Source organism: Ictidomys tridecemlineatus, chromosome 4 (genome assembly GCF_052094955.1).
Source record: "Ictidomys tridecemlineatus isolate mIctTri1 chromosome 4, mIctTri1.hap1, whole genome shotgun sequence".
In the NCBI taxonomy this organism is placed as follows: domain Eukaryota; kingdom Metazoa; phylum Chordata; class Mammalia; order Rodentia; family Sciuridae; genus Ictidomys; species Ictidomys tridecemlineatus.
In genome coordinates, this window is record NC_135480.1 from 204,054,039 (window position 1) to 204,076,431 (window position 22,393).

Below are 22,393 nucleotides of genomic sequence, written 5' to 3' on the forward strand. Positions count from 1 at the left end.
TAAAGTCATGACAGCTCGTGGCTCACGGGTTGTTCTGAGCTTCAGGGGGATGGTGTTGGAAGCCCCTCAGGGGCTTGGAGACGGGGCTGTGTCACTCCCTGGGTGCAGGGACCTGGGTCCCCGATCCCTGCTATGCCTGGCACAGCTTGACCATGAACCTGCTGATTGCTTGAAGGAGAGGTTCACAAGACAGAGAATAGCAGTCACCACTGTCCTTGGCTTTTGTTGGGATGGAACCCAGGGGTGCTTGAACCATGAGCCACATCCCCAGCCCTTTTAATTGTTATTTTGAGACAGGGCCTTACTAAGTTGCTGACGCTGGCCTCGAGCCTTCGATCCTCCTGCCTCGGCCTCCCGACACACTGGGATTACAAGCGAGTGCCACTGTGCCCAGCTCAGCTATTGTTTTGGTTGTCCTGGAACCCCCACCTGGCGCTCAGAGGTGAGTGAGTCTGCGGAGTGAGGAACAAGGATGGAATGATCTAGAAAGCTGAATTGGCTCCCTGGAAGGCGGATGCAGGGAGGGTCCTCAGGAGCTGGTTCGCTAATTGGTCAGAATTAAGATGCGCATCTGGGATCCGCAGCTCACAGGAGCCGACTAGAAAGAAACCTCCACTTCTGCCCTCGGCTCTGTGAGTGGGTTGAGGAATGTGGAAGGTGATGTACCAGTGCTGCTTTGAAAGCCCCTAGGTCTGTGTTGGCTACAGCTTAGCCTGAGCCCTCAGGGGTACCTGGATGCCCCTCAGCCCAGAGCTTGGGGGAGTCGCCACCATGGATGCTGAGGGCCCCACAAAGGGCTGCAGCACTGCCCCAGATCCCAACCCCATGGTTCTGTCCTGGAGCCTTCTAGGGGCACAGGACGGGGATGGGATGTCTACTGTGCCCTGTCCCCGTTGTGCCAATCTGACGCGTGCTTTTCAAGTGGCCCAGGGTCTGGGGAGAAGGATGTAGCTGGTAGGTAAGAACAATGACCCAGGTTCAAGTCCTTACAGGTAAAATGAATTTAGCAAGGTCGCAGAGTACAAGATCAATATACGAAGATGGATAGTATTTCTATACACTAGCAACGAAAGCTTTGAAAACGAAATCAAGAAAACAATTCCATTTGCATTAGCATAAAAAAGAATAAAACACTTAGCCATAAATTTAGCAAAAAAGTATTTGTGCACTGATAAATGGCTCAACCTCGCTGAGCCTCGGTTTTCTGTTCTGTAAAATGGGGACACCAGTGAGTGCACCTGCCTCCGGGGGAAGGACCTGGCAGGCCTCTGCCTTTGGACCCCATCTGAGCCATGCAGGCCTTCTGAGGTTCCTGCTCAGGTAGCACAAGCAGCAGGGGCTGCTGCCGCAGTCTGGCTGGGCACAAAATCACGAGCCACTCACAGCCTTGTAGATTCAAACAGCAACTCTTTATTCCCAAACTCACACCGGCACTCTACAAACACGTTCTGGGGAAATTCACGTTCTGAATTCCAAATACTCTCTGAATCCCGTGGGAACTCAAGGAGCAGGAGTGCCTCAGGCAGCAGGATACGCCCTATTCCCAGCAGGGTACACCTTAAACCTGGAACCACCCTAAACCCAAGGAGCAGGATACTCCCTAAACCCGGATCCACCCTGGTCCTTGAGCAAGGTCACCTTACTCAAGCCTACAGGCAATGTCACTGCAAATGACCTGGGTCCAAAGGCCAGCCCATTTCCACAATGGAGAGTCCTTCCTCTAAGCAAATGGGGTAGGCTGACAAGAAAATTTCGATGCGTCATTCCTACTTGGCAATGGCTCTCAGCAGGCTGCCTCTCCCAGGCATCTCCCCAGGGTGAACTCAGGGGTCCCGGGGCCACTGGGAATCACAAAGGCTAAGAATCCAGAGAAACTGTTTCTCTACCGGCTGCCAACCGTCACACCAGCAGTGGGATATAAATGGTGGCAAGTGTCACAATGACAATAGTAAAGACAACAATCACTAGAGTTCACAAGGCCAGGCGCAGTGGCACTCGCCTGTGACCCAGCAGCTCAGGAGGCTGACACAAGAGGATCACAAGTTTGAGGCCAGCCTCAGCAACTTAGTGAGGTCCTAACCAATTTAGCAAGACCCTGTTTCAAAATTAAAAAAAAAAAATATATATATATATATATAAAGGGGGGCTGGGGATGTGGCTCAGTGGCTAAGCACCTGGGGTTCAATCCCTGGTTCCAAACCAAACAAAAACCAAAGCAGAATACTTACAAGGGGATCCTGTGTCATTGTCACAGGGGCCCTGGGAAATGCATGTTGTCACTACCCCTATTTCACAGAGGGGGAATTCACACTCAGGAAGCTGAACCGACTTGCCCGGGTGCCCTGTCAGCCCAGCGGGGTGGGTGGATTCCAGCTCAGTCTGGCCACCAGGTCTGGCTCTCGGCCTCCCTGTGTTCTCGGCCTCCCCACTGGCTGCCTCCTTGTTGACCCTCTTCCCCTCCTGCCTCGTAGAGGAGGACCCACTGGGCGTGGGGTGGGGAGGCCCCTACGGGCTTGGGCTCTCCAGAGGGGCAGGGCAGCTAGCCAGCTGGTGTCCCTGCTGGCACCGAGTCTTCTCAGGCCACCCAGGCCCTCCCCAACATATTTTCCATCATAAACCACGGGACATCCATCTACTTCTGTGTAGACGGTCAGCAAGAAAAACCAGAAGGTGGGGTCAGAGTTCTGACGGCAGGGGCGAGCTCGGCCTCTGGGTCAGAGAGGTGGGGACTTCTCCTCGCGACCTTTTTCTCTTTTCCTGGCTGCGGTGGCAGGCACCCTCAGGAGTCGTTTCCCCTGCACCTTCTATTGATGTCCAGGCGAGGCCCCTGCTTGCACTTCGCCTGGGATACTACCAAGGATCTGTTCTCCAGCCCCAGGTCCGCTTCCTCTGGACCGGGCTGGAGAAGCCTGGGGCCTCATTTCTCTTGGACGACTTGAGTGCCTCCTGGAGTCTCCGACCTTCTAACTGCTCTGGACTCGGCCTCCTGTCTGAGCTTCGGATGCTGGTGTTTACGTCAGTCTCCTGACTGTGGTCCACGAAGCTCACGTGTTCTTTCCCCCAATGCTCTGCGTTGTCCAAAAATTCTCCCAGTCCTGTCCTTGGTCATGGGGAACGGAGCAATCTCTACTGGCCCAAGGATGTGACATTTTCTGTAGTCTTAGGCAACACACCAGGAGGAAACCTGTGACCAGTGCTAGCAGGGGCCTGGGGGGGTCCGTGCCCAGCACCTGGAGGCGTCAGGGTGGCTGAGACTCTTCTGCCCACACTGGCCACAGCCGTTTTATTAACCTAACCCTCAACTGGGGTTTGGCCCTTTGAACCTCCTCCTTGCAGGCCCTGAGACCGCGCCCCTCCTCTTGTCTCCCAGGACCAGGGAGAGAGTCCCAGCCCAGATCTGGATCAAGGTGAAGTGACAGAGTCACTTTAGAAGCTTGAAATGGACCAGAGTCTTTTGTGGGGGTGTTGCACTGGGCTTGAATATGGGGGTGCTCTACCACTGAGCTACTTCCCCAGCCCCTTTTACTTTTTATTTCGAGACAGGATCTCACTGAGTTTCCCAGGCTGGTCTCGGACTTACGATCCTCCTGCCTCACCATCCTGAGTGCCGGGCCCAGCACTGCACCCAGCCCGGATCAGAGCCTTAGATGTTAAGAGCGAAAACGGTAAAACTCTTGAAGAAAACATAGGAGTAAATATCTGTGATGTTGGATTACACACATGAGATCCAACCATAGAAACATAAACAGACAATAAATAGACAAATGGACTTCAGCAAAATTACACGCTCCTGTGCTTCAAAGGACACAAAGAAGGAGGTAAGCCACAGGATCAGAGAACACCTCTGCAGACCACACAGCTGACCAGGGACGCAGAGCAGCATACATAAAGAAGTCCTGTGACTTGCTGATAAAGGACAAAGAAGGCAATTTAAAAATGGGCAAAGGATTTCAATGGAAAGTCCCTCAAAGAATAGGTATCAATGGCAATAAGAGGTGCTCAGCGCTGTTGGTCATCGGGGGGATCAAATCAAAGCCACAAGGGACACTTCACCTCCGCTAGCAACACTGCGAGAAAAGGAACCTAAAAACGGACCAGCGGGGCTGGGGCAATAAAGATACTGTGTCCATCTACAACTAAAAAAAAAAGCCACTAAAACACCCAAGGTCAACCTAGGCGAGAAGATCATCTTGGGGAAACCGTTTCAGAGGTTCAGTCCATGGTGGCCGCACTCCATTACTCTGGGGCCAAGATAAGGCAGAACCCAGCCTGCAGTCCCCGCACTGCAGCACACTGATTGGGAAACTACGGCCAGAGGGTCCAGTCCTCGGCATCAGCCCAAGAGAACTGGAAGCAGACACCCACACCACGCTCACACACACGCTCACGGCAGCTGCAGTCATCACAGGCCCAAAGCGGAAACAGCCCCGAAGTCCACCAGCGGATGAGTGGGTCAGGGAAATGGTCACAGCATCCACAGGAATAGTACTTGGCCATAAACAGGGATGAAGTCCCGAACCGTGCTATGCAGGGACGAGTCTCGATCACACGCTCAGTAGAAGCAGCCAGACGCAGCAAGCCTTTTATTGTATGATCCCACTCCTGTGAAAATCCACGGAAGGAAAGAACAGATTAGTGGTTGCGGAGGGCTGACACCCAGGGCCGGGGGAGTAGTGCTAACTGGTACGACGTTTCTTGTTGGGGTGGTGAAAATGTTGTAGTGACAAAGGTTGCACAACTCTGTGAACATACTATAAACCACTGAGTTAGACTCTTTAAAAAGGGTGGATTTTGCCAGGGGCAGTGATACATGCTTGTAATCCAAGCTACTTGGGAGGTTGAGGTGAGAGGCTGAGGCGGGAGACTTGCAAGTTGGAGGCCGGGCTCAGCAACTTGGTGAAGCCCTAAGCAACTCAAAATAAAAAATAAAAAGGGCTGAAGCCGTACTGTAGCTCAGTGGTAAATGCTCCGGGGTTGGTTCAATCCCCACTACCAAAAAAAAAAAAAAAAGTTAATTCTATGGTATGTGAATTATACCCCAATAAACTGCAGCTATTAAACCAGGGAGGGAGCTCCACTCTGATCCATGAAAACAGGGATGGAGACACAAGTTAAGTGACACTGTGAAGAAGCAGACAGACAAAGCCAAGGCCATGGGCCTTCCGCAGGGCAACTGCACCAGTTTCTTCAATAAATCAATGTCATGAAAATAAAAATTTTCAAAAGTATAGAACATAACACCCAAATGCCTCGTGTGCACCTCACTTGGATTCTACTTGAACAAAAAATGGGGGCTGGGGCTGGGGCTCAGTGGCAGAGCACTTGCCTGGCATGTGTGAGGCCCTGGGTCCCATCCTCAGCACCACATGTAAATAAACACATAAATAAACAAGTGAAAGAAAAGATCCATTCATAACTAAAAATATTTTTAAAAATGGTGCCGATGAGAATTTCCCCCTGAGGGTTAGCAGGCACCACAGAGGACTCTAAACCCAGTGTCCCCGGGGACACCGTGGCTGCTCCCAGCATTGACGTGTGTGCGAGTGTACCCATAGACAGACAGACAGACACAGAGAGACAGGGTGAGCTGGTGGGGAGTCGCCTCTGAGGCCCTTCCCAGGGTGGGGTCTGTTTTCCTCAGGCGGCCGCAGTGACCTGGGGCTGTCCCTCGTGTTGGGGGCACACAGCCCCCTCAGTGCAGACTGCGCTCTCTGCCTCAGCCCCCGGCCGCCTCCGGCCCCACACTCCGGATGTCCAGGAGCCAGCCCTGGGGACTGGCAGCTGGACAGTGGGCCCTTTTGGAGGTCTGGCCTGTGCCTCAGCCTTCCGTGACTGGGGCCACCACAGAAGGCTGCTGTGGCGGCCGGGCAGCGGCCAGAAATAGTCCAGCCGAGCGCTCCCGAGGGCCGGCCTGGGCTGGGCCTGGAGCTGCGGAGCTCTTCTAGGGAGCGGGTCTATTTCGGGGCTCTGAGAGGCAGGGAGGAGAGCGGACGTGGCCCTGAGTTTCCACGCTCAGTCTGCCTTTGGTACAGGCTCCTGAGTCCCCCAGGGTCAGGGCTGGCTCCGCGCTGCCAGCTGTGAGCCCTGTTAGGGGTCAGTTTTCTTTATGAGCCTTTCCTTGCTCATCTGTCTGATGGGGACAGATGGTGACAACGTGAGGAGGGCCAGGGAGCTCACAATGTGCCTCTTGTCTTCCTCTCCCTCCCGACTCTTCCCAGCCTTGCTGGGAGCTGGGCCTGCTGTGGGGTCTCCCTAGCCCCTGGGTGGGTGGGCTCACCTTGGTCTGGGGAATGACCTTGCAGGAGAGCACCAAGGCCTGCGAGCCCCCACCCATAGCTGGGCAGCTCCCTGCCTGCTCCTGCCTCCCTCCAGCCCCCCTCCTGCCCCCCTCCTGCCCCCCTCCCTCCTGCCTCCCTCCCTCCTGCCTCCCTCCTGCCCCCCTCCTGCTCCCCTCCTGCCCCCCTCCTGCCTCCTTCCCTCCTGCCTCCCTCTTGCCTCCCTCCTCCCTCCCTCCTGCCTCCCTCCCTCCTGCCTCCTTCCTGCCTCCCTCCTCCCTCCCTCCTGCCTCCCTCCTGCCTCCCTCCTGCCTCCCTCCCTCCTGCCTCCCTCCTGCCTCCCTCCCTCCTGCCTCCCTCCTGCCTCCCTCCTGCCTCCCTCCTGCCTCCCTCCCTCCTGCCTCCCTCCCTCTTGCCTCCCTCCTGCCTCCCTCCCTCCTCCCTCCCTCCTGTCTCCCTCCCTCCTGCCTCCCTCCTGCCCCCCCCTCCTGCCTGGCTCCCAGGCTTGGTGCTGGGCCTGGCTGGCTGTGGGAGGAACCCCGCACGCCTCCCTGTGCCTGAAGCGGGAGAGGAGGCTGCTGACTAAGGAGCTCTGTGTGTTGAGGCCTGAGGTCCTCAGGGAGGTTCAAATATGAAGCCTGTGAGTGACAGGGGGCCCTTGGAGAGGGAAAGGGGGAGTCGTGTGTATCTGCTTCTCCTGGAAACCCTGGGACCAGGTCTCCCCCTTCCCACCCCCTGGATGTCCTTGAAGCTATTTTTATGTGTTGCTGGAAACCAGAATTACAGCCACAGCCAGAGCTCGGGAGGTTCCTGTGCGTAGCGGATCCTGCCCAGGGGAGCAGGCTGGTGGAGCTGGTCCAGGAGCCCCACCATGCAGGCGGGCAGCCAGGGTCCCCATCCTATGAGCGTGGAGGTCACAGTGGCACAAGGTGAGGGACAGGACTTGGAGCAGCTGTGGTAAGGGGCAGTGATCCTGGGGTTCTTGAGCCTGCATGAAAATCCAGAATATACCAGAAATTCAAGAACCCACTCACCGCTGGCCCCTTCCACCGCGGTGTATTTAAGTGAGAACTTCCAGCTGCAGACAGAGGGTCACCTACAGAACACACGGAGCCCTGCTCTCAGGGCACCCCCAAATCCAGCTGCTCCGCTCTGACTCAAAATCCTCTCGCGGCTCCCCAGGGCCCCCTGAAGATGGTGCCGTCTTTATACTGTGCTGAGGACAAGTCTCAGGAGTGTTCCCGAGGATCCTGACCCGCGGTCTTCAGCTCTCTCCTGCCTGGCCAGCACCTTCCATGGGGTGACAAGGTGGAGGGCAGGACCACAGAGGAGGAGGGAAGGGGCCCAGGTGCACTGACTAGTCTGTTCTTGTTTGGGTGGGGGCCAGGAAAACAGGAGGCCAAGAAGCAGAGTCACCGGTCCCACTGTCACGGGTCCCACCGTGGGCCAAGCTACATGGAGAACCCAGGGTAGCCTGAGGCTCTGGGGGGCGCGTGCAGGAGCCCACGGGGAGGGAGGTCTGAGGAGCCCTGCTCAAGGGCATAACTTGGACTCCCCTTAATATTCTTTGCATGATGTGAAAAATATTGAAAATCCCTACAAAGAATGTTGGGTTGCTGTCCTTCCTGAGCTCGTTAGTGAGCCTCTGCAGCAACGGGCCACACGGACCTCAGGAATGACTTGGGTTACATCCCTGGAGCTTCCAGGGCTCTCTGGGACCGGGGACCTGGAGCTGCCAGCTCTTCTATTTTCTCGACCACCATTTTTTTCTCCCCACTCCCCCACCCCTTTTCTACACTTGACCTTCAGCTGGGCTGGTTCCTCTGGCCTCTCCCAAAAGCCTGGTTCCCCTCTTCCCCATCTGGACTATGACCGTTGCCTAGAACCTACTCACATTGGGTTGTCTCTTTTGTCTCCCTGGTCCCCTCTCCTGGTCACCTGTTTGGCATGCTCAGACTATTTTTCATCTCCTATTTTGGGATGATTTTGTTGTTCTGACTTAGAAGAATATAAAATTAGTGCCGTGGTAAGTTTCACTCTTAGGACAAAACACAGACAAATAACCACAATATCCAGGGAAATAAAGTTAGCTGGTCACTTTGTCTTGTGGGTTTCACAATGAAACAGTCATTCATTCATTTAAAAAAAAAAATCTGTGGGCACCCACTACATGCCAGATATTCTGTGGAGAGCCAGCTATATGTACATATTTAATGAAGCTCAAACTCATAATCCCAACCTTAAACCCCAAACCAAACCTAAACCCGGCCCTAACCCAACCCTGACCCAAATCCTAAAGACAGCCCTAATCTCAAACCCACACTAGCCCCAATCCAACCTCATCCTTAAATCTCCTCCCGACCTAACCCCAACATAAAACCAGCTCTATCCCCCCCACTCTTCCCCTAACCCCAAACTCAACCCTAACCCCACCCCAGCCCTAATTGCCATCTTTCTGTTCGTGGTCTCCTCCTCTTTCCTAGTCAGTGGAGCAAGCTTAGCAACAGGAAACTCATTTCTGATTCTGGGTGGTCCTGTGCCTTCAGATTGGAAGAGGTAGAAGGCGGCGGAGACCAGACTGAATGCAAACTGAATCCAGGGAAAAATTTTGAAAAACGGGGTGTGCATTTTGGTCCAAATCTCCATGAGCCTATTTTGCGGTCATTTTCTGGAACCACGCTCCTTAGCATGGTGCCACCTACACTCTCCGCTTCCATGAATGTCCTGCGTTCCTTAGGGCCCTGCACGTGGTTCCCTTTGCTATCTCTCCTCTGTGCTCACTGCTCTCTGTCACCAGCCCTCCTTTTGATTCCCGGCATGCTCAGGGCTCTTGCACTCTTCTTTCAGGGCATTTATGGATATTTGTGCCCCTGTGTTATTTGCATGTTTATTTTTTCCCTTAATGCCTATTTCTCCAGCAGGATGGTGATCCCTTGTAGGGCGGCGACTGCTTTCTTCACCTCCACAGCCTACTTCTTAGCAGAGTGCTGGGGACATGGCTGACTTGCAGAAATCTTTATTAAATGGATGAATGAATGGATTTCTACTCCATAAAAGTGAGGCGGATTCTGCCTCATTGATGATCTTGGCTAAGGGATGTTCCTTTGTCCTAGGCCCTGCCCTGGGCCCTGGGGAACCAGGTAAGAGGGACCCTGTCCCTCCTGTTGCAGGTCATCATCTGCATCTGCTGCCACTGGACATCTCAGAGGTGATGAGACTGCACATCCTCATTTCAGGTCCCCGACCATGCTGAGTGGGAAGTTGGCAGGTAAATCTTCATTGTTTTACAAAAATTCCTCCCCCCCGCCCCCAGAGAGGCCAAAACGCTAGTGTGAATCACCCGGTGGGTAGCAGTGCCCAAACCTGTCCTGGCCCCCGGGTCTTGGCATTGGAATTTCCTTCCGGCCCTGCACGGAGAGATGCTCTGCTCTGCTCTGCTCTGTCTGCCTCCAGGATTTCTGCAGCCTGGCTGCTGCCGTGGGGATCCTCCCATGGAGACACTCATCTCCCCATTTTTTTGACTGAAGCACATGGAGGTTGGCATTAGAAACAGCTTCTGGCAATAAAGTCAAGAGGCAGAACCCCAGGATTTCCCAGCTGAGCAGAGGGTTCTTCATCCCCAAATGAGGTCCTCTCTTCCAACGGGGTTCAAGAAAGACCTTCGTCTTAGGGGTCACTGCTTTTCCTTGATTACCTCCTGGGGCCAGGCTGGGGCTAATCGCTTGTCATTCCCTGGACCCTCACAACGACCCCATTTAGCAGGTCACGAAGCTGAAGCACGGAAAGGTCCAGTTCCTTGCTGCACAAGGCCCAGGGTGCTGTGTGTGGCGGGAGAGGGGGACCCAGTTCTGTAGGACTCTAGAATCTTAACCTTATACTTGGTAGGCTACGGAATGCCCAGGAGTGCCAAGAAAATGTTGTCAAGATGTCACCAAAACCACGCGGTGCCGATCTCAGCCCGGGGGCGTCCTCCGCACTGCGGAGTCCCGCACGCGGCCGGCCCCGCCCCCTGCTGGCTGACGTCCGCGCCCCGCCCCGGCCCCGCCCCGCGCCCCGCCCACTCCGGCCGCCCTCGGCTCCGCCCCCGCGGGTGGCGCGGACCTCCCATTGGCCGCCGTTTCCATGGTGACGCGGGGCAGGCCGAGCTGCTGGCTTTCCGACACGTGTCCCCTGGAGCCGCCCGGAATTTGACAGGGGACCATGTGCGCGGCAGCGCGGGAGCGAGACAAAGGCCCGGGAGGGCGACGGCTTCTCCTGCGAGCCGGACCCCTCATCATTCGACAGAAGGTGGGGGTGGGAACTGCTGCGGGAGCCAGGTGGGAGAGGGTCCCGGCCAGTCCCACCTGCCCGCCCTCCTCCAGCAAAAACCGGCTCTCAGACTCTTTCATGCTCCGGGAACCTGCAGTGTCCTACTTATGCCTTCTGGCCCTGGCTCCTCATCCCGCCTTGACATCAGCCCTTGAGGTTAAAATTCTGTTTTCCTGGCTTGTTACAGAAGCAGAAGCTTACAACTGTGGTTGTTTTGATACTCAAAAAAAAAAAAAAAAAAAAAAAAAAAGAGAGAGAGAGAGAGAGACCGAAGGAACTGGAGACCTCGCCATCCACCCACCATCCGTTCATTCTACAGGCCACAGCGCCTGTAGAATTGTGAAGATGGCCCTCCCCCCCCCCTACAGGGGTTGCTGGGCTTCGTGCCTAGTGCTGGGCTGGGGTCTCAGATTCAGTGGTCAGAGAAGGAGACCTGGGTACCTGTCCCATGTGTTGTCCTCCTGCAGCTTCCCGTGTTTGGTAGCATTACCATCCTTCCAGTCCCCAGGCCAATTGTCCTTGATGTCCCCTTCCTCCAACTCCCCCCAACATGACAGGTGGTATTAGTTTCCTACTGCTGCTGTAACAAATTACAAATTTAATGGTTTAAAACAACATAAATGTACTGTTTTCAGGTCTACAGGCCCAAAGTCTGACCTGGTCTCCTTGGGCTAGCTTCAAGGTGGTGACAGGGCTGTGCTCCTTCAAGAGGCTCCAGGGGGAGAATCAGTTTCCTTGCCTTCTCCAAGTATAGAGGCCGCCCACATTGGTCCCCTTCCGTCTTCCAAGCCAGCAATAGCATCTCTCTGACGCTGGCTCTTCTGCCTCCCTCTTCCACATTTAAAAACCCTGTGATTACATTGGCTCACCCAGATAATCCAGAATAATCTCTCTACCTCAAAATCAGCTGATTAGCAACCTCAATTCCATCTGCAACCTTAATTCTGCCCAGCCATGAAACGTAAACTACCCATATGTTCTGGGGATTAGGACAGGGACATCTTGGAGGCATTGCTGCCCCAGCCACACCAGTTTCCCCTCTGGAATCTCTGCAGTCGGCCCCTCCTCACCATTCTTCCCAACACTCCCTTCCTGGCTACTGGCATCTCTCCCAAGATGCCACCGGAAGCACCTGTCTTCATCTCTCTAACCCCTCTTCTTCCACAGGCCCCAGGGCCAGTGCCCCAAAATATGGATGCTGCCACTGCCATCGCCCCTGACGCTTGCAAGGAGAAGTGCAAACTTGACACACAGGTCCTTGACCTGCTCCCCGCATTGGCCCCTTGAGACCCATGCCCATCCCCCAGTGGCCCTTAAGACCAGGTCACTTCTGCTTCTCTTCATTTTCCTTCCTCAGAACCTAATGTGCTCATCACTGAAGAGGTGACTCGAAGCTGTTTGAGCCCATGTCTGCCTCCTCGTATCCTTTGGTCGGCTCGGTGTCTTGCTTGTCTCTTGGCCACAGTGCCCAGCACGGGAGCAGACCCCTACTCTGGTAGGAGCTCTGAGCATTCGGGCTGAACTGATTTCAAGGACTTGGTCTCGGGGTGGTGAGGGGACCAGCTGGGCTGTTTGGGGACATAAAGGGCAGAGGTGATGGGTGCATGGTACACAGGCCCTCTGCCCTGTTTCTGGTTACTGGGGTGAATAATAACAGCAGTAGTTGTGACAGTGGTGGCTGACACTGAGGGCCACTACAACTGGCATCTGCTTCGGGCTGCACACGTCAGGGTCTTGGATGATACAACCCTTATCTGCAACCCCACTTCAGAGAGGAGGATGCTGAGGCTGACCGCGAGACCCCAGGCCAGCAAAGCATCTTGCTGTCCCTGATTGGAGAGGTGGGGGAGCTGGCACGGATCCTTGCTTTGTGGCTGATGGGGTCACGGTGGGATTGTCCCTGGGAAGCAGCTTCCTGGATCTCTCCCTGTAGCCTTTCTCCCCGTCACTTCCTGTCTCCTGGTTGCTTTGGCAGCCAGGGCTTCATCCCCAGGCCTCCCCAACCAGCAGATGCAGCGGAGGCGGGGTTTAAGGTGAGCTGGGGAGTGGGCTGAGTCTCAGCGTGGATGTGGCAACAGTCCTGGAGCTGGATGTGGCCGTGGCCGTGCCACAGTGTGCAAGTGCTGGGTGCCGCTGAACTGCACCCTTGAACGTGGCTAAAATGGTTACTTTTATGTCATGCGTATTTTATCACAGTTAAAAAAAAATAAGTAGGAAAAAAATAGCTCGCTGAACTTGGAGGGTCAGCTCCACTGCACAGTTGCCATTCTCCAAGTGCCTCCCTGGGCCAGCCACCCACGTCCTCCTTTCATTCTGGAAACACATTTGAGGACAGAGGTGTCGTCCCCCTTTGCAGATAAAGGGCTCAGAGACTGGTGGTGACGGGGCTGGGTTTAAGACCCTCGTGGGCTTCTGGCTCTAAGGAGCTGTGGAGAGCACTGTTAGGAGTCTGCTCTCCGAGTGGGCCCCTCCCCCTACTGCTGTGTCACCTTGAGATTGATGGATGGGTTCCTGTCACCAACTTTCCTCTTCTGACAATTGGGGACAATCATAGTGTCCCCTCAGTGCTGTGGGCAGCTTCTGCAGCATGTTGGAGAGCCTTAGCACAGGGCCTTGGCCACCATGGGGAACAGGCTCTTCTCCAGTGTTCTGCTCCTTGCTGACCACAGTGTCCCTCCTGTTGCTCAGTGGACAAGGGATGAGAGGCCAGGGCATGCATTAGGGTCTCAATGTGACACTGCCTTTCTCTGTGCCCTTGGCGAAGTCGCCTCCCTTCCCCAAGCCCTAGGTTTCTCTCTAAGGTGAGTGGGGCTCTTCCGGGTCACACAGGCCCGGCGCTCTGCAGGACCAGTGGGCTCTGCCTTCCCTCCCCCGGCCAGAGGGCGCTGGCCCCTGTCTCAGGTCCACCTTTGCCCTCTGATCTTCTCAGGAGCATCTTCCTCCAAGCAAGAGGAGGAGGCGGAGGAAGATGACGGCAATGGAATGAGCCGCGGCCTCCGGCGCCCCACCTGCGATGTCAGTTCTTTGTGCCACCATTGATTGAGCTGTTGCCTGGTAGCTCCTGGTGCAAGTCCTCCCCCTCCCACCCCTGCACGCGAGTTCCAGGGTCTTAGAGGCAGCTTGTATTTTCCTGTATCTCCTGCCATCTTGCAGGGCTGGGCCCACGGGAGGCTCCTCAGAGACCCCACAGTCCTAGGAGGCTGTTTAGCTGGCCACTGCGAGCAAGAAAAAGGAGGAGGAGGATCCCGAGCTGCAGGATCGAGGGTGGAGGAGAATGAGAAGTTACGTGGGGAAGAAACGGAGCTGAGCAGACCTCTCTTCCCGCCCTGCCCGGAAGCTAGCTCAGTGGGCTCTGGAATGCCTCTGGGTCCTCTGGAAGGAGGATCTAAAGTCAGCTTCCAAGCAAGACAAGGGGGGCCGTCTCTGAGCCTCCGTCTCAGCCAGCCTCCTTTGGAACCCACACTGATGTTGAGAAATTAAGAGCCTTAACCAGAAAATCCATCCATCCGTGTCCCCGTGCATTCGTTAAACATCTACTGTGCAGTTCTGTGTGCCAGGCACCGAGCCAGGCTCGGGGGGCTCAGCAGGGAAAAGAGGTAAAGCTTGCTGCCATCTCGGGGCCCACGTTCCTGCACAGAGGGGCAGGGCATAAGCCCGGGGTGAGCACGGTACCCTGCTAGAGAGGACAGAGACTGCGCTGGGGAGGAAAGAAGCGAAGCCGTGGGAGCAGGGTCCCAGGGAAGGTGGCTCGTGGTATAAAATAAGGGGCCTGAGGGGGTCTCGTGGAAAAGCCACTTTCCTTGGTCAGGGGGTGAAGGGCACTTCATGCTCCGGGGAAGAGCATGCAGCAGAGGCAACAGTAAGAGCAAAGTCTCCTGGATGGGACCTGCAGGACAGCAAGGTGGCTGGCCAGAGTGGCTGGAGTGGGCAAGGAGCCCAGGTTAGGGAGCAGAGGGCTCCATGAGGCCTGCCAGCCACCAAGGGCTTTGGTGTTCGCCAAGGGGGGAGGCGGGCAGTCCCCGGAGGATTCTGAGCTGAGAAAATCTGACTAACGTGGTCCAGACCCCCTGCAACCCCACGGCAGGCAGACGCGGGGCCGCTGCCAGGATTCCAAGGAAGCCCCCAGGGAAGGCATTGGTTAGGGAGCTGGTTTGAAGGCAGAGCTGCCAGTAATTGCCTGGTGCTCCTGACAGGGGCATCGAGAGAAGGTGACGTCAGGAAGAGGCTGGAGTTTGGGGCTAGAGCCACTTGCTGGATGAGGATCCATTAACCAAGATGGAAAGAGTGAGTTTGGGGGATGAGCAGAAGTGCTGTCGGAGACATGTCACATCTGAGTTGCCTGATAGCCAACCAGGGGGGCCAAGGGCCGGATGAACCTGCGTTGCGGGTGGGAGGGTGGGTGCAGATGTCACTGTGGCATCCGTGGTTATAGAGCTGACGGCCCTGAGCTGGATGGGACCAACCTGGAGGGAGGGGGAAGAGAAGGGGCCTGTGTTCGTCTCCTGGGACTGTAACAAACTTCCACACACTGGGAGCTTAAATAACAAAAAGAGATTCTCACACGATTTAGGAGGCCAGAGATCTGGAACTGACGGGTCAGCAGGGCTGTGTCTCCTGAGACCCAGGATGGATCCTTCCTCCCTCCTCCTGGCTCTGGGCGGTGGCTGGCCATTCCTGATCTTCCTTGGCTTGCAGCTGTATCACCCTTATCTCTGCCTATGTGGTCACATGGCCTCTGTCCTGTATGTCTCTGTCCCCTTCTTATGAGGATTGAAGGTCCACTCCCATCAGGCATGGCCTCATCTTGACTGATTACATCTGCAGTGACCTTGTTTCCAAATAAGGTCATATGCGGAGGCACTGGCAGTAGAATTTCAACATCTTTTTGGAAATTATATTTTTAAAAAATTTTGTTTAGGTTATCTTTTTATATTGTGGAAAAATACACATGACATAAAATTTACTATTGTAGCCATTTTTAGGTTGAGCGGCATGAGGTGCACTCACCATGCTGGGCAGCATTGCTGGGGTCCACCTACACGTGTCCATCTCCCTGAGCTGGAGCTCTGCTCGGCTGAGCACTAACTGCCCCTCCCCCGGCTCCTGGAAGCCGCCCCTCTGCTGGCCATCTCTGATGCCTGCTGTTCCTCATGTCAACAGAACCACGTGGTGGACGGGAAGGAAGTCTGTCCTCTGTGTCAGGCTTGTTTCACTAGCACAGTGCCCTCTAGGTCCATCTAGGAGGTCGAACACTCAGAAATTTCTTCTTTTTTTAAGGCTGAATAATATTCCCCAACATATCTTTTTGGGAGACACAATCCAACCCAGAACCCAAGGATGAGTCTTGGTCATTCCAACGCTGGGGTCATAGATGGGAGTAAGGACCAAGCAAAGAAGGTGGAGGAAGAGAGGCCAAAAGGTGAAGAAGGATCCGTGGGGTGTGCACTGGTACGAGGATGTGGTGATGGCCGTAGAGCCATAGGGGAGGTTGAGCTGACCTCAGAGGTCCCAACAGAGAGGTCAGTGGTAACCTTCACAAGAGCAAGGTCAGAGGAACAGAGAAAGGAGGCCTGTTTGGAGGAAGCAGACCCAGCAGTGGTAGGTGTTTGGGTAAATGTAACACAGGGAACGGAGCAGGGGCCGTGGTGGAGCGAGTCGCACAGCCGGGGGCGCTGTCAAGGTGGTAGAGCAGCAGGGAGACTGGATGATGCAGGGCAGAGGTGGCCAGCTGGAGCACTTCCCTGCGGGCAGTCTGTTCTAGAAACGGAGTGGGTAGAGGGAGTGGCCCAGGGGCCAAGGGCAGGAGGGTGGTGGCAGGCCCTGGACCTTGCCCACTTCTGTCCTTGTGAAAGAGGAGGCAGGTCCCCAGGAGAGGGTGGGGAGATGGTGATGATGGTCTGAGAACCGGAGGATGTGTAGGCGGTCACCCCAGACAGGGCAGGGTGGCGGAAGGAAGTCTGCCACGAGTGCTCACGGCCACCGCAAGCCCCGCTGCAGACTCACCCTGAGCCAGGGTGACGACGCTTCACGTTTCCCCATTTGAGTTTCCAACTCTCTCTGCGATGTGTGTTTTTATTTTTCATTTTATGGATACAGGGACTTCGAGGCCTAGATCATGCTATGCTCTGATGATCGGTGTCACCCCAGAGGTGATGGTACTAGGAGGTGGGCCCTGGGGTCACCAGGGCAGAGTCCCCACTGTGGCAATAGTGCCTTATGAAAGGCCCGGGGAGCATGCTCGGCATTCTACCATGTGAGGAAGAGGACGAGGAGGACAGTTCTAAAGCCAAGGCCAGGCCTCACTGGAGACGGAATCTGCAGCACCTTGACCATGGACTTCCGGCCTCCTGAACTGTCAGACATAAACTTCTGTGTTTTTTTTTTTTTTTTTCCTAAGCTCCCACTTTAAGGCATTTGTAGTGAGCCATCTGAAGGGGACACAATGTTCCTTTGGTCACATTCTATAGATCTGACCCCAAAGCCTGACCACTGAGCAAACCGGTCCAAATTCCAAAGGAATTCCGAAGCCTGGACAATATTTTATCAATTTTAAGTTATAATTATATTTTTCTTGGAAAAAAATATTTATTTCAGGAAATTTGGAAATTTTTGGAAAATTCAAAGAAAACAGATATTTTTAAATAACCATCATTAACATGTGGGGACCTCCTGGCAGTACTGTCCCTGCCATCAGCTGTGGCAGCCAGGTCTGGTAGCCTGTCTCCTCTGGTGGGGGCTGGACTACATTTCCCAGCTTCCCCTGCAGGAAGGGTGGCACATGACTGAGCTCTGACCAATGGGATGTGGGAGAGGGTGAGGCCACCCACTCTTGGGTCTGGCCCAGAAGATCTGTGGATGCTCTGTGCTCCCTCTTCTCCAGATGCGCTTGGGATGGGAGGGACCCAGTGAGGGACTCTGAGACCCTAGGGAGTAGCCAGGCCATGAGAAAGAAGGAACCTGGGTCCTGAATGCCCCCGTGCAGGGGGTCCTCCCTTCCCTGACACTCCATAACGGATCAGGTCTTAAGGGAGAGACAAAATTCTGCTGTGTTAAGGCGCTGAAGTCTAGGAGGTGTTTGTCAGAGTGGCCTGACGCAGCCACACTGTGTGAATATGGGGCCTACTCTGTGACGTCCTTCTCGGGCTGATTCATTCGACTGCTTAGCCCTGGTCACAGCCTCTTCACCACGTGTTAAACTGCTGGTGACACATGGTAGTCCACCATGGGGCTGGGTATGCAGGTGGCTTCCAACACTTTCATCAGCTAGACTCCAGCAAACATCCTCATGATAATTGGGTCACCCCACCTGGGTCTGAGCCTCTCTGTCCACACTTAAAGAGGTGCCCTAACTCCAAGGAGACCAAGTTGACAAGTGGACATTGCCTGGTGGAATGTATGTTCTTGGACTAAGGTGTATGAGAAGCCCTGATTTTTCTAGAACTGACCCTGTGCCCTTTCTTGTCTTGGTGGTGTGGCAGGGGGACGGGACAAAACTGAAAACCTGCAGACACTGGCTCACCTCAAACCTAACCCTGCACCTTGCTTTGCCCCAGACTTGAGTGGAGCCTCTTCCGACTGTATTCCCCCCACCCCACCCGCATGACTGCTGTTAGGAGTGCCACCAACCGAGGGGCTATATTCAGCAGGAGTGGATTGTCACAGTCCTAGAGGCCAGGAGTACAAAGCCGAGGGGTCAGCAGGGTTAGGATCCCCCCAAAACCTCCCTGGGAGGGTCCTTCCTGCCTCTTCCAGCCTCTGGTAGCCCCAGGCTTGGGGACAGGTGGCTCTGATCTTGCCTTTGTCTCCATAAGGACTTCTTGTCTGTTAGGACGCCTGTTGTGTTGGATCAGGGCCGTTCCAATGACCTTTCCCAACTTAATCGCATCTGCAAGACCCTATTTCCAATCAAGGTCACATTTACAGGTGCTGGCAGTGGGGACTCCATGTGTCTTGGTGGGTGCAGCTCATGCCACCGTCCCGACCCTGGCCCCACGGCTGCCCTCCAACTTCCCGTCCTCCCGCTCCTCCTGCCCTGCCAAGTCTCCCAGACCTGGGGCTGTCTCGCAGGAGCTCCTGGTGTCCCGTCCCCTGCGTCCCTAACTCTGGGATCCAGATGTTACATACCGGGCCCTTCCTGGGGCAGACCCCTGGAGGCGAGGGTGTTAGAAAACTCCACCCAAGAAGCCAAGGGGGTGCATCAAGCATCCTGCGCCCGGCCCGCCGGGGGTTCTGGTGTTGGTCCTGTTTGTCCTGATCGTCCCAGGTCTGCACGCGGGGAGCCGCAGGCCTCCCTGATGTGGCCGATGCGCCTGCTCAGCCCTGGCCACGCGGCCGGGGCTCTCAATGCTCCAGGCCTCTTCTCGTCCCTCTTCTTGCCCCCTCTCTGGAACCCTCTTCCCTTTGCCCCATTGCTCGGGCAGTTCCTGCTCTTGCTTTCGGCTCTGCATGGACAGCCCTTCATCAGGTAAGCTGTCCTCCTTGTCCCCGACCTGACCCCCACGGCTGCCTGGCCCCGTTGTCCTTGTGGCTTCGTGTTTTTGTCTTGACCCTCAGCAGACCCCGTGTTTCAGGGGAGCAGCAGCCGTGTCTGCTGTGTTCCCCTCCGTTGTCCCCAGAGCTGACACCTGGATGGAGAGTGGAACCCAGTGGAGGTGATGACATCTCTGAATTAGGTCAGATGGTGGGGAGGTGCCATCCAGCCACCCAGACCCACGGGCACTCAGCTGCCCGATGGAAGCCCTCCTGCTTCGAGGACCCCACTAGTCAGCGATGACCAGCTTGGCTGCTGGTCAGGGGGCTGCAGACGGCCCGTTGTTCCCTGGACTCCCCTCTCTCCTCTCGCTGGAGCGACTGCTGGGTGAGCATGCGCGTGCGACAATAGAACAGCTCCCGAGCTTCAGCAGCTGCTCTCCAAATTCTCCATGCCCCAGTGAGCTCCCTTCATGCATCTTATCTTGCACCTTGTCTTCGAGCGGCTGGGGCCAGCGCAGAGCAGCCAGCAGGAGCAATGGCTACCACACAGCCCAGACGGGCCCTGGCACATAGTAGGTGCTGTAAATCCTGTAGAATTGTGGAAAACACTGGGTTTGCATCACAGCTCTGTACTTGACGGCTTCGAGGCTCCTTTTCCTTATCTATACAGTGGGGTAAGCATTGCACACCTGAGCAGGTGCCCTGAGGTGAGGGACAAGGGCTCAGCCTGACCTGCTCAGCGGGAAGGGTTGCTCCTCTTCCCTTCCAGACTGTCCTAGGCCTCCCTTATCCGGCTCCCCAACCTCCTGTTTTCCTTACGGCCAACCTGACCTGGCCAACATCGCCAGTGTCCCCTCTGTGGTCCTGTCTCCCGCGGCCCCAGCCCTGCGGCAGCTCCCATCGCCTCCAGCCGCATCCTCACTCCTTCGGGGACATCCCAGACCCTCCACGTCCCCAACTCAGCCACATTTCCAGCCTCATCTCCAGGTACTCTTCTGTACTTTGGCCAAACAGGTCACCTGCCGTTCTGCCCCCAACTCTGCCCATCTGCCGGGACCCTTGCTCCTCTCCAGCTGCCCCTTCTGCCTAGGATGCCCTCTTTTCTCCAAACCAGAGAATATTTGTCAAATAACCTTGACGATTACTATCAAGGGAAAAGCAGAAGAAAAAAAAGAAAAAGAAAAGCAAGTGTTAGCAAGGATGTAGAGAAATCAGAACTCTGTGCTGCTGGCGGCAGGGAGTGGTCAGCCATGTGGAAAACAATGTGGTGGCTGCTCAGAAAGCAGAGGATCCCAGAGGATCTTGCACCCCTACGTCCGGGTGTATCCCCAAAGGAACTGGAATTCGGGCATTGAAAGTGTATTGTACACCCACATTCATTACAGCAGGTGACAATAGCCCACAGGTAGAAGCAACCCAAGTGCTCATCCACAGAGGAATGGATGAACAAAATGTGTTCTATCCACCAACGAACGGCATATTACTCACCCTTCAAAAGAAGGGAATTCTGACTCTGGAATGTGAGTGAGCCTTGATATTCTAAGTGAAGAGGCGTCACAGAGACTAAGTGCAGTGTGACACCGCATGTGAGCCCTTAGCACAGTCAGACTCAGAATGTGGCATGGGGCCTGCCAGGGCCTGCAGGGAGCCCAGTGGGGGTTCTCATTTAGTGGGGACAGAGTCTCTGCTTGGGAAGATGGAAACGTCCTGCTGCTGATGGTTGCAAAATGTTACAGAAGTACACAAGGTCACCTAACGGCATGGTTTAAAATGGTAATGGGGCAAGTTTGGGGTCATAGGCATTTTGCAATTTTGAATAAAAAACTGTTATGGTTTAGACGTGAGGTTCCCCCAAAAGCTCACGTGGGAGACAATGCAAGAAAGTTTAGGAGAAATGATTGGGTTCTGAGCGCCTTGACTGGATCAGTATGTCAGTCTCCAGAGAGGGCTTAACCAAGGAGGAGGAGGAGGAGGAGGAGGAAGAGGGAGAGGAGGGGGAGGAGGAGGAGGAGAAGGAGAGGAGGGGAATGAGGGAGGTGGAGAGAGGAGGAGGGGGAGGAGGGGGAGGGGAGGAGGGGGAGGAGGGGAGGGGGAGGGGAGGAGAGGGAGGGGGAGGGGAGGGGGAGGAGGGGAGGGGAGGGGGAGGAGGAGAGGGGGAGGAGGGGAGGGGGAGGAGGGGAGGGGGAGGAGGGGGAACAGGAGGAAGAGGAGGGGGAAGAGGGGGAGGAGGAGGAGGAGGAGGAGGAGGCAGCGGCCGCACCCCTCTGGGGTTTATATTTTGAGAGCTGTGCTTAGTCCCTGCCTCTGCTTCCTGGTGCCATGTCCCCAGACTGCTTTCCTCTTCCACCGTGATGTTCTGCGTCAGGCCCTGAGGAATGAAGTCGGCCACCTATGGACTGAGACCTCTGAAACTGTGAAGCCCCCCAAAAGCTTTTCCTCCTCAAATTGTTCTTTTTAGTTCTGTTGGTCACAGCAGCGAAAAGCTGACTAAAACAACTTTGATGGTTACCTTTGCCAGAAGCCACCACCAAGAGATGTCTGTCGTTGCTTAGCTGCACAGAGGAGCTGACCCCCAACAGAGCCCCCCATCCCCCACAGCAGAGGCAGGACCCCACGATGAGCTCTGAGGCTCCCACCCAGTCCTTCCTTTACCCCGGACTCGCCCAGCGGCCGTTACGGCTCACCCGCCCACAGTGCCCTCCCTGGGGCCTCATCAATCCTCCTTTCCACGGACCTGCCCACCTTCAGTCTGCCCCGGGCGCCCTCCTCGCCCCTCCTCTCCTGGCCGAGTCCTTGCTGGTCTCTGCCCTCAGCCCCGTCTGGTCCAGGTCAGCCAGTGCAGTGGGACCTGCACCGGGAAGCCCAGGCCACACTTGTGACCCTCTGCTGCCATCAGCGGCCCCTGTGTCCTGGGTGGCGACCTCTGCCCCCTCCACCTCGCAGCCCGGCCTCCCTCCAGGCCCAGCTCTCGGGGAAGAGCTGCTCTTACTTGATGGAAACCCAGAAGGAACCCGAGGACCCCCTGCCCTGCAGCTACGACCCCCGTGTGGCCTTCCTCCTCTCACTCCCCCAGCTGGCCTGTCCCCTCCCCGGGCCTCCACTCCAGCGTGGCCCCGTCTCTCCTGCGTCACTCACTGGCCCATCTCCTGGATCGTCCTGTGCCCCCGTCATCCTCAGGCGAAAGCCACCGTGACGAGGAAGTCAGTCCCAGTCCCCTCCAGCTCCCACCCAGCTCCCGGGCCCTCGGCCCACATATTCCATCAGCGGGGTCTGTGTGCCCTCTCTTGGTCATCTCCTGGGCCACCACACTCTGGCTCCTGAGCTGGCCACCCACCCTA

General features: G+C 55.7%; 1 protein-coding gene and 1 long non-coding RNA gene across 10 annotated transcripts; one reads left to right on the forward strand and one right to left on the reverse strand.

The window, feature by feature from the left end:
- Nucleotides 1–1,387: 1,387 nt before the first annotated feature.
- On the reverse strand, nucleotides 1,388–11,329 carry LOC144377380 (uncharacterized). Its single transcript, XR_013438346.1, has 3 exons — nucleotides 11,241–11,329; nucleotides 11,025–11,160; nucleotides 1,388–4,602 (listed from the first exon to the last, which is right to left on the reverse strand). It is a non-coding gene; the product is annotated as an uncharacterized LOC144377380 (long non-coding RNA).
- On the forward strand, nucleotides 6,764–20,892 carry LOC120889917 (uncharacterized). Of its 9 annotated transcripts, none has more exons than XM_078048400.1 (7): nucleotides 6,951–7,204; nucleotides 9,446–9,543; nucleotides 11,941–12,078; nucleotides 13,513–13,598; nucleotides 13,737–14,179; nucleotides 14,777–16,002; nucleotides 16,680–20,892. In XM_078048400.1, the coding sequence occupies exons 1-5, from the start codon at nucleotides 7,035–7,037 to the stop codon at nucleotides 14,061–14,063; spliced, it is 819 nt and encodes a 272-aa protein (XP_077904526.1). In that variant the 5' UTR covers nucleotides 6,951–7,034; the 3' UTR covers nucleotides 14,064–14,179; nucleotides 14,777–16,002; nucleotides 16,680–20,892. The 9 variants fall into 9 exon arrangements, 7 of the variants coding, with proteins under 7 accessions (XP_077904531.1, XP_077904526.1, XP_077904527.1 ...); XM_078048401.1 differs by having other exon boundaries at nucleotides 14,777–14,867; nucleotides 15,154–20,892; XM_078048402.1 differs by having other exon boundaries at nucleotides 14,777–14,867; nucleotides 15,861–20,892.
- Nucleotides 20,893–22,393: the final 1,501 nt, after the last annotated feature.

What these genes read in the sequence shown, in the direction of transcription:
- LOC120889917 (XM_078048399.1), top strand. Translation starts at nt 7,035, where the DNA reads ATGTGTTGCTGGAAACCAGAATTACAGCCACAGCCAGAGCTCGGGAGG. An exon ending in GCTGAGTGGGAAGTTGGCAG is followed by an intron (nt 9,544 to 11,940) that starts GTAAATCTTCAT and finishes TTCCTTCCTCAG; the next exon opens with AACCTAATGTGCTCATCACT. An exon ending in GGGAGCAGACCCCTACTCTG is followed by an intron (nt 12,079 to 13,512) that starts GTAGGAGCTCTG and finishes TGATCTTCTCAG; the next exon opens with GAGCATCTTCCTCCAAGCAA.